This window comes from Elephantulus edwardii, unplaced genomic scaffold (assembly GCF_000299155.1).
Source record: "Elephantulus edwardii isolate Elephantulus edwardi_28Jun2011 unplaced genomic scaffold, EleEdw1.0 scaffold00089, whole genome shotgun sequence".
In the NCBI taxonomy this organism is placed as follows: Eukaryota; Metazoa; Chordata; class Mammalia; order Macroscelidea; family Macroscelididae; genus Elephantulus; species Elephantulus edwardii.
The window spans coordinates 3850390-3861348 of NW_006399839.1; the positions used below are offsets into that span (position 1 = coordinate 3850390).

Below are 10959 nucleotides of genomic sequence, written 5' to 3' on the forward strand. Positions count from 1 at the left end.
TTCCCTCACATCCAGGACTTCTTTAAAAGATAATTATAACTTTGCCTGTTACATTCTTATTAAAAAACCCTCAGATCTATCTACTCAGCATCTTTAAACATTTCCCTGCCTATGTAATAAAATCCAACGTGGTTTTGTGTGTGTGTGTGTGTGTGTGTGTGTGTGTGTGTGTGTCTGCATTCTTTTTTTTATTAAATTTTATTAGTTTTAATGAACACTTACAGAGATTTTGGGTTTTCATTCATTCACTGTTGCACTGTTTTCTCCACCCTCATGCCCAGTTCGTTCTTCTCCGCCCCCCCGCCATGTCTGTTTTAATTGTCCAATTGCCACAGTGCTTGTCAAAGCCAGTTCTGATTAATCTCCTTTGTCAGTGTGTCCCTTGCCATTCCCTATCACTCCTCCCTGGGAGAGACTTCACCCTGATTCATAAGGAAAAGGGGACAGCGTATTCTCTTAGCTACTTCCTGCTGAAAAGGGACGCTGTGGGTTTCAGGGTGAAGGTCTTCTCTCACTACTCTAAAGGGCCCCTTTGGCAGTAGGAAACACATAGACTATTACGGAGATTGATTTTGGAATTTAGATGCAAAAGTCCAACTTTTTACAGCAAGATTTCTGCTTCTGGGTCTAGGCTCAAATCTAGTCACTCCTCTTTCTTTTCTATCCAGGTACATTCCATGGTACATTCCAGCTAATTCTATCCTACTCCAGGATTTTTCTCATGATGTTCTTTCTGGCTGTAACCTCAGCTTACACTGTCTCTACAGCACAGGAGTGGTCTGTATTCATTGCCTCTACTTCCTTCCTTGTTCAGCTCATTCCCGGACCAGCTGTGAAGGTAAGCTTGCCACCCTCACAGTGGAAAAAGGCCCTCAGCCTGCCTTAATAGAAAATGGCTTTACTGTTCTTGTATATACAACACGCTGACTTTTAAACACTGAAGGAATCCAATAAAACAAACAGAAGAAGGAAAAAGTCCCATCACCCCAAATGACACCACTCAGAAATGAATATTGCTAATTTATGGACTATCATTCTAAACGCTCCACCACGCTGCTGCACATATTTCAAGTGGTAATCATATATATGCTCATTTTAAGTCTAACTAATAAAATTAACTATCTGCATTCTTCTGCGGTTCATAGGGTTTTGAGGCGAGGACTAATGTGTGTCTGATTCAGGTCACGGTCTTTCTGATCACTTGCTATGCACCTGAGAGGTGGACAATGAATAGGGATGATAGAAGAACTGATGCCTTTGAGCTGTGGTGGTGGAGAAGACCACTGAACATCGCACGGAGGGCCAAGAAAACAAACACATATGTCTTGGAGAGGGTGCAGCTGAAGTGCTCTCTGGAGGCAAGGATGATGAGGCTTCACCTCTCACACTTTTGGGGCATTTTACTAGGAGAGGCTGTTCCTTGGAGAGGGAAGGGTGGAGGGTCGGCAAAGGAGAGGAAGTCTCCCAACCAGGTGGACTGACAGTGACTCCAGCAATGGTCTCTAGTGTGTCAGGGAGTGTGAGGATCGTGCAGGATAGGACGGGGTTCAGATCCGCTGTTCATAGCGAGGCTATGAGTCGTACTCAACTTGATGGCGCCTAACATTAACAATGAAATTAATTAAAGAGTATTTGAGTTTAATAGAAGAGGGGGGGAAATAAAAAAGAGCCTTAGGGGCTCAGAGGATAAAATTTTGGGCTGCTAAGAAAAAAAAAACAACCTGTGAATCCTCTGGGGAAAGATGTAGCAGTTTGTTTCTGTAAACATTTACAGCTTTGGAAATCCTATGGGGCAGAGTTCTACTCTGTCCTTAATAGGGGCTAAGAGTCTGAATCGATTCAAAGGCAAATCTGAATCGATTTTCAAGGGCAAAGATTTTTCAAAAATATCAAAGTGAAAGAGTCGCTTAACTTTAGTTTCAATTTCTGGCAGAGGAGTTATCAGCTCCTAAGTGATCATCTAAAATTAAGAGAGAAAATAAAACAAAAACTCTTTAGGATGATAGTTTCATTTTTTATTTTTGAAGCTATGTATCACAACATAGAGAGAGAGAGATCAGCTGGCCCAGTGGACAGAAAGGGATGCTACCAAGCCAAAGGTGGGTGACTTTTAATCCACGGCCCTCGGGCCTGTCTTTCATTTTTTTTTGTTCAGACATTCCTCTAGGTCCTATAGCCCTGGTGTACAAGTTGCCGTACAGCGGTAACTTGTGATTGCTGTGAGGCTGAACACTGTGACACGGATGTGTCAAATGCATTAATGGTTGGTTACCCAATGTGGACAGAGAGTGGGGTGGAGTTCCCCGATTAAAACAAGCCTGGAAGGAGGAGTGGCATCCACTTCCTTAACAGCTTGCCTCCAGAAACTCTATGAACCTGGAGAGAGGACAAAAGACACTCAAGGGTTGAGGACTGACCTTAACAGGGTTGCTATGAGTCGTCTGTGACTCCACGGCACTTAACAACAACAACAACAACAACATATATCACAACTTGAAACAGTATCGCCAATCCTCTTATCTGACAGGAAGATTGGTATACTTTCCTTTCCCATCCCTGATTTTTTAGTTACCATATTAGTATGTATATATTTACCATTTACATTCTGGTTCTAACCAGTTTTGTGACTGTACTTGAGCTCAGTTGAGGTTATTCAAAAGGGAACCAATGTCAAAGAAACACGGTAAGCCATGAAGAGAAGGTGCATTATTTCAGTTAAAAAGGAAAGAACTAGAAAACTGACTGTGACTAGATACTAAACTTTTTTTTACTTACAAATCTATTTGAGTGAAAGTTTACAAATTTCATTGCTAATAAACTGAACTTAAACTTAATGCCATCAAGTAGGTTCTAATTCCTAAGAATATTCCATCAAGTTACCAAAGCTGTAGATATTTATTTTTTTTAATAATTTTTTATTTTATTCGGGTTTGCTTACAAAGTTCGTGCACATTATTTTTCACAGACTGTCCAGCTTACCTCCTTAAGTTGGCTGGTGGATTTGAACTACTTTAGATACCACCTTTTGTTAGTATATCCTGCTACAGACTGCATTAACCAGAGCTCTTTTCAGGAAAAAACAGACCTTCTTTCTCCTGCACGTAAGTTTATTTCCGTAAGACTTATGTCTGTTCAGTCTTTTTAGTTGTATTACTTTGCTGTTTCTAATAGGATTTAAATTTTTGCCTTTACTCCTGCCAACATGCCTTCTGTTGCCTGTGACCCCTAAAAATTCATTTTTTAAAATTCTCGTAATATCTATCCACACTTGAATTCTAATATGCCAAATATGTCACTGTTTTTCCTTGATGGTAGTGCTTTTTTCCCCTCCCCTATTAAACCTTATCTACATTACAGTAATAAAGACACCACCTCACGGTACATTTAGTGTTTGGTGGAGTTTTTTAAAATTTTTATTTTATTTTGTTATTTCATGTGTACCGTCAAATTGGATCTGACTAGTACAGGAGGAGACTTCCCCTCCTTCTCCAGCAGAGCTTTTGGTGGATTTGAACCGCTCACCTCTGGGATTGTAGTGCAGCTTCTTGCCACTAGGCCACCAGAGCTCCCTACATTTAGTGTTTTACTACATGATTTTTTTTGTATAGAAGAGTGGTGCTGTTGTCAAAGTACATAAAGGAGCTCAGGTCTAGAATATTCCATGCATGGAGACCACGGTGGTGTTCTTTGTTCTGCCACCATAGTCTGTGGCCCCCCCACGCACAAGAATTATCATTTTGAAATTTCATGTGGGAGGAAAAAAAAACAAACCAATAACCCAGCTGGCTTCAGATCTCAAACCTCTTCAGAAGCACTCAAAGCCAGAAAGCTGTAGAATGATGTTTATAGAGGTTTTACAAAAGAAAGAAATATAAACCAAAAATTTCTGGCCAAGGCAAGGTGCTCTTTAAGCATTAAGGCAGCTGACATTCTCAAGCCTCACAAATTTAGGCAATATTGCCCTTTTGAGTTTATCTTGGAAAAAAACAATAACAAACAACAACACTGCTCAGTCATAAAATGCAATCAATAAATATCAAGAGAAAATGGGAGCTCTGATGGGCCATGATAAGGAGTTATGCTCCCAACCCAAAGGCAAACAGTTGGAATCCACAAGCTGCTCCACAGGAGAAGATGGGCAAGTTCTTCCTGTGAGATTTAACAGCTCTGAAAACCCACTAGAGGGTCAGTTCCAACCTGATGGCACATAACAACAGGAGGGAAAAAAAAATTAACAACAAAAAGCATAGGTGAAGGGGAGCTCTGGTGGCCTAGTGGCAAGGAGCTGCAACTCACAGGAGACTAGAGCGAGGGCTACATGGTGGAGGGGACCTGGGGGAGGGTTAGTAAAACAATGAAAGAATCTTTTCTTTTACTTTTCCATAATTTTTGGACTCATGTACTTATAACTTGTTAGTCAAATTTGTGTCTTCTAGGTTGCAACACCCCCATGATACATCTTCAATGATATGAACATGTACGGCCAAGCACAATCAATAAGAGTGCATCTAAATCCCAAAATCAATCTCCATAAAATCTATGTGTTTCCTACTGCCAAAGGGGCCCTTTAGAGTAGTGAGAGAAGATCTTCACCCTGAAACCCACAGCGTCCCTTTTTAGCAGGAAGTAGCTAAGAGAATATGCCATCCCCTTTTCCTTATGACTCAGGGTGAAGTCTCTCTCAGGGAGGAGTGATAGGGAATGACAAAGGACACACTGACAAAGGAGATTAATCAGAACTGGCTTTGACAAGCACTGTGGCATTTGGATAAGAACAAACTGGGAGGAGGGTAGAGAGAATAGTGCAACAATGAATGAATGGAAACCCAAAATCTCTGTAAATGTTTATGAAAATTAATAAAATATAATTATAGAAAAAAAAAACAATCCCAGAGGCGCACGGTTCGAATCCACCAGATGCTCTGCCGGGGAAGGAGGGACAATCTCCTCCTGTACCAGTCAGATCCGATTTGATGGTACACTCACACAAAAATAAAAATTTAAAAAAAAAAGCATAGGTGAAGGGAAAAGCTAAAGAGATCGAGATTATCTTCTACCAAGACAAAAATGGTATGAATATTTTAAATGATAATTGCATATCTCACTTTTACTGATAGAACATATCTCTTTTATCTAGTTATAAGAAAATAATATATGAAATGTATTAAAAATGTGATGCTTAAATCAAATAAATACAACTCACAGGTTATTATCATTCACAGTAATGCAGTATGCAAGGTATCACACATCTTCACTGCTTTGACAACCATCAGATGGAAGTCTCAGAGCTGGCATCTGAATTGGTAGAAGACTTCTTTTTTTCTTTCATTGGTTTGCATATAATTATTCATATATATCTTGCTTTGTACATGTACTCTGTGTTTTATACAATCATTCATATACATTATATTTTATATAATTAATTACCATTGTTCAATGTTTATTATCAACCATCTTTTCAAACACCCATTGAACCTTCCCGATTACTGCATCGCCCTCTCCATTCACTAACCCCTGCTGTCCCAGTGATTTTTCTCCCTTTCCCTTTTTCTTTTCCCCTTCCTCTTTTGAACATTTATACATAGCTTACTCTGCTATCTTTTTATATACACAATAGTGACCTTATGTAATATTTATCCTTATATGACTGAGATATTTCACTCAGCAAAACGCTCTCTAGTCTCTCCCAGGTGATATTGTATTTTAAAAAATCGCTTCTCCTAGAACACTCCTTTCTGACAAAGCACTATATTGAAGTTCACACAGGTAACTTATATGAATATTATCATGATGAAGATTAGAGCAAAAAGGAGTAATATTCACTGACATAAGACAAAAAAGAAGAAAATATGTGGGTTTGGGGAACCCTAACAACCAACCAACAGGGGAAATAGCGCACGCGCGCGCGCGCACACACACACACACACACACACACACACACACACACACACACGGAGAGAGATAACCCTGTTCTTTTGATGTTTTGTCTAGTAAAAGAATTTAGTTTGTCATGATGAGATGCCATGGGAATGATTTAGCATGCTCCACTAAAATACAACTGTAAATCCCCCTCCTCAAATATAAATTTAAAGGGTTACCCGTAATAGTTCCGCTGACGTTGGTCTTTCCTGAGGTATTTTCTGTAAGCAGTAATCAACGAACCTTCTGAAGGCTTCTGTCCTGTGCATGCAAATACATTGAAGGAGAAGAAAAATCAGTCCATAAAGCACATAGATAACTCGCAACGATACTCACTGATGAGATATTTCTGTATTTTTAAGAGAGGGACCTTAACATATTTTGGGCTCTCAAGAGAACCAGAGCATTTTCAAGTTTACAAAATTTTCAAAATAAATTCTCTTAGATCACGCAGGTGGATGCAATTTTAGGTTAGTCCAGACAGAAATCTATCTCATTATATATAAAAGCAAGGGCAAATAATTTTGATCAGAAAATTTAAAAATATTATGCAATAGTTTATATACATCTTCCCTGTTAGTCTCAAGTCTATATTCTCCATGGCCAGCTGGGAACTTGTCCACTACCCACAACTCATAACCAGGTGATAAGTTGCGAAGCAGGAACCTGGGAATATGCTGTCTGAACAAGGACACCTCACGTGGAAATTCCATTTTGCCCATGGTTGTTCAAAAGGCTGCCTCTCAGAGCTCTTGGTGACTTAGTGGTGGGGAGCTGTGCTGCCCACCGAACGGCATGTGGTTCAGGTTCGCCAACTGTCCTGTAAGGGAGGGATGGGCAATCTCCTCCCATGCAATTGATTCCAGGAACCCGCTGGAGGGTCAGTTCCGACTTAATGATACTTCGCAACAACAACGATTATGTTAAAAAGAATAAAAAGGTCCCCTGTCTATAAAAGTCTGTGGCCCAAAGAGCGATCAAAATATCATAACCTTCCAAAAGGAAAATACACATCTTGTAAAAAGAATATGCCCTATGTCAACAGATTTAAATAGATGTGAAGGTTTTTGTTTTTTTAAAAAAAATGACAACTGGAAAAGTAATGACAGCAGAAAGGATGGATACTTTATCTCTAGTGAGAACAGGCAAGCACTGATAATTACAAGACCATCATGGCTTGAAATACTAGGTTTGTTTGGAAGGTACCAGGGAACATCTGCTATGGTTTTTCAACTGTTACACATATTAAGAGCACAATGCAAACTATGGTTAGAGTGGAACAAAACAGAAAAATGTGTGTGTACGGATAGTCGATACTTGTGAGGCTCCAGCACCCTTTTAAAAAACATACAAGGAAGGGATGAAATACTTTCTAGGTCAGTTAATTTACAGGGCGTTTAATGAAAGTGTCAAATGCACATGATGATTTTCTTAGACATTCAAGAGGACGGAGAGGTCTTACCATTCATCAGACTGTAACGTTGGGGAGTCATTCTGGGCAATGTGGTATAAGGCACTCATTGCATTCATGTTGAAAAGGGGGGGCTTCCGTTCCGCTGGAAGAAGAAGAGAGAGAAACAGTGAAGCAATTCTTCAAAGAAATCCGATGGACAGGGCAACAGGGACGGTGTGCAAAGCTTCCGCTAAATCAATAGCTTATTACTGTCATCATGTCATATAATCCACTTGTTTTAATCTCTAAGGTCGTCACAGGATAGACATTCAGAAGAAGCTAGTGGTCATCTTAATGAACACGGGCAAAGCTCCTAACAGAACCTGTTTCAAGACAGTAGAAGAAAACTTTTCTTTTTTTTTCACAAGGCTTTAAAGGGTTGACCTCTGCCTATCTTTCCACAGTAAGTGTGAACATCTTTCCTCAATAAGTGTGCGTGTGTTAAAAAAAAAAAAGAAAAAGAAAAAGAAAAAACACATGCTCACTAAAAAATTCCAGAAGCACGGGAAAGTAGGATGAAGAGGGATACAGAAGACATTTCTATGTAATGGAACCTCTCAGACGCTGCTGACACAGGGCACACGCTCAATGGCTGCTTTCACACTGTGCCAGGGTCAAGACGAGAGCTAATAAGCTAGAAATCTTTACTATCTGGCCCTTTACAGACAGGTGAACCAATGGTATGCACCCAAGGCACTGCTGTAGACTCACTTCTGACTCCCAGTGGACCTCAGAAGCTGGAAACCTTTACAGAAGGAGATGGCCCACCTTTGTCTCAGATTGGCTGATGGATTAGAACTGCTAACTTTTGTTTTTCCTTTAGTTTTTTTAGCAGCTTGATATACCACATGCTAGGGCTCCTTAGAGTTTGCAGAGAAGCTTCAATATAAGCTGGACAGCAATTGGGAAATCTTCTTATGACATAGAATCCATAGCTTCTCAAATGAAAGAAAGAGAGTAAGAAGCTGAGATGAAGCAGGCTAAATTATTAGTCAAGTTGCATAGTAAGGGGCTCCATGAGAATTTCATGGGAGTAAGATGGACAATCTCTTCCCATTGTGACTTACAGCTTGGGAAACCCAGTAGAGGGTCAGTGGTGAGTCAGTTCAGATTCAATGACAATGAGTGAGAGAGAACTGTGAGACTCCAAAGCCCGCTATCTCTTCATTAGAACACAGGGCCTCTCAAATCACCCCGCGCATTTCATAGTAGATAGGACTAGTATGTTCACCAGGGAGCTCTGCTGGCCTAGGGGTAAGAAGCAGTGCTGCAATACCAAAGGTACACAGTTCTAATCCAGCTCCATGGGAGAAGGATGGGCAAATGCCTCTGAAAATCCACTGGAGGGTCAGCTATGAGTAGGTCTCAACTTGACAAGCACACAACAACAACAACAACAACATCTTCACTAGGACACAGTGCTTCTCCAAAACCCCTGAACATTTTATAATCGATAGGACTTGCATTTCCCAACGAGGAAAAAACCCCAACCCAACCATCAAAACAAAATGCAGTATTAAGATTAAATATAACTCCCACAATATCAATTAAAGCATTTGTCATTAAAAGACAAAAATAAGTGCTTATTAAAGAAGAAGAAAATTCTAGAACAAGAAATGATATGTTGTTGTTGTTGTGTACTGTGAAGTCAGAACCGACCCATAGCTAACCCTCTGGTGGGTTTTCAGGGTCAGTTAATCGCCCGTGGGGAGAGTGTGCATCTTTCTACGCAGAGCAGCTGGCGGCCTTGAACCATGCACCTTCAGAATTGCAGCGCAGCTTCTTGCCACTAGGCCACCAGAGCTCCCTGACAGCAACAATATTTACTTCCTCCCACCCCCGCTTCTAGAATTCGTTTCTGAACAGTCAGTACTGATACATGATTTGTCAGCTTCCACCATGATCTCTGCTGATGAAATAATTTCCATAGTGACAACAGAGCAGAATCAAGTTATAGTCTCTTAAGATAATAATAACTGAAAATTCAGGCAAAAGAAAAATTTCACCATCTAAGGATTTTCAGAAGATTCGCCGATTAAACTGGCTGCTTCAGTGGAAGTGCGACTTAGCTGTTGCTGCCCTCAAGTTGACCACTCAACCACTAGTTCAAAGGTTGGTGGTATGATCCGGCCTACAGGTGCCTTGGGAGAGAGGCCTGGAGGTCAGTCAAGAAAACACCACCCACTAGCAATTTTCTTCTTTCTTTCAATATGGGTCCTGTGTTCAGTGGACAGTCAGCTGAGTAAAGATGAAGTCTAAAACTTAAAAAAATGTTAATGCCTGATTCTGAGAAAAGAATTGCAGCTCTGATGATATGAACGTCTTCCTTCTTCATCACACTACTTCAGTTACTCACTCACTCAATGGATTCTAAATGTGGCATCTTTTGTTTTGTTTTGTTTTGAGACATACCTCACTAGAGAAGAGATGCCATGAGCAAAGGGGGCACTACTCAGGTGCTACACACACTCTTCAAACTAACTTCAGCATTAAAACTGCAATTTCAAATATATTGTTTGTACCTGAAATTTCACTAAACCTCAATCAACCAAGAGAATTCAGTGAGGGCTGTTGTTCGTAGGGTTACTCAGGGTTATACTCCATTTGACAGCACCTAACAACAACCACGCTATTCAAATTCTTTTATTTAAATTATTATCCTGAAAATGCAGCAGAAACAAAAAATGGTTTCCTGTTAGTCAAGATCAGGGCAAGGGGTATCTAATCACTTTGTATCACATTGCCCAACACACATACAGGAGTAACTCATGAGACATCAGTTGGATGAGCAAGGTTACAAATATAATACAGAACAATTCTTAAAAGTTCTGTATAAACTTACCTAATTCAATGCAGGTGATCCCAAGGGACCAAACATCAACTTTCCCATCGTACTGTCCTTCATCCATTGCTAAGATCACCTCCGGTGCCATCCTACCAAATATAATGTACAAAATTCAAGTGGGAAATTGAAGACAACATTAATTAAATAACTTAAATCAATGAAATAATCCTTGAGGTTATTCTATTTTTGTCTGGTAAATATATTATTTCCTTATACAAATTAATTAGGGGATGGATTTTAAAAAATTATATACAGTACACTTAGTGATTTACATGGAAATAATACACCCGTTTCTAGGTGGTCCAGTGGTAAGAAGCGGCACTGCAATCCCAAAGGCACATGGTTCGAATCCACCAGCTGCTCTGCAAGAAGGATGGAAGATCTCGGCCCATGAGATTTATTGCTTGAGGGTGAGCTATATGTTGGTTCCAACTGGATGGCACACAACCACCGCCACCACCACTTACTAACAATTTGTGAGGAACTCACTTAGCCTTTCTGTGTGCCAGTTTTATCCAATGTAAAATGGAGATAAGTTAGTCGTTAGTTCACAGACATCTGTAAAGGATTCATCTGAATCACTTAAAAACAAGGCAATTACTTGAAGCAACATGAAAAATACTTTATGGGCTTATGTACAGCAATCTAATCAACTATTTCAAAGCTATTACTACTTAGAAAAAACTCCAAACACTCAAAAATAGAAGTTGGATGTTACTTAATTTTTTTATTAATATTTCTT

At 39.9% G+C, this 10959-nt stretch overlaps 1 protein-coding gene across 1 annotated transcript in view; it reads right to left on the reverse strand.

The window, feature by feature from the left end:
- The window catches only part of TAOK3 (TAO kinase 3), a 94426-nt gene that overhangs the window by 65529 nt on the left and 17938 nt on the right, over positions 1 to 10959 (reverse strand). The window contains exons 7-9 of the mRNA XM_006890412.1: positions 10215 to 10306; positions 7382 to 7475; positions 6099 to 6180 (exon numbers count right to left, since the gene is read on the reverse strand). Coding sequence (XP_006890474.1) covers positions 6099 to 6180; positions 7382 to 7475; positions 10215 to 10306 — 268 coding nt within the window. The remainder of the gene's footprint in view (positions 1 to 6098; positions 6181 to 7381; positions 7476 to 10214; positions 10307 to 10959) is intronic.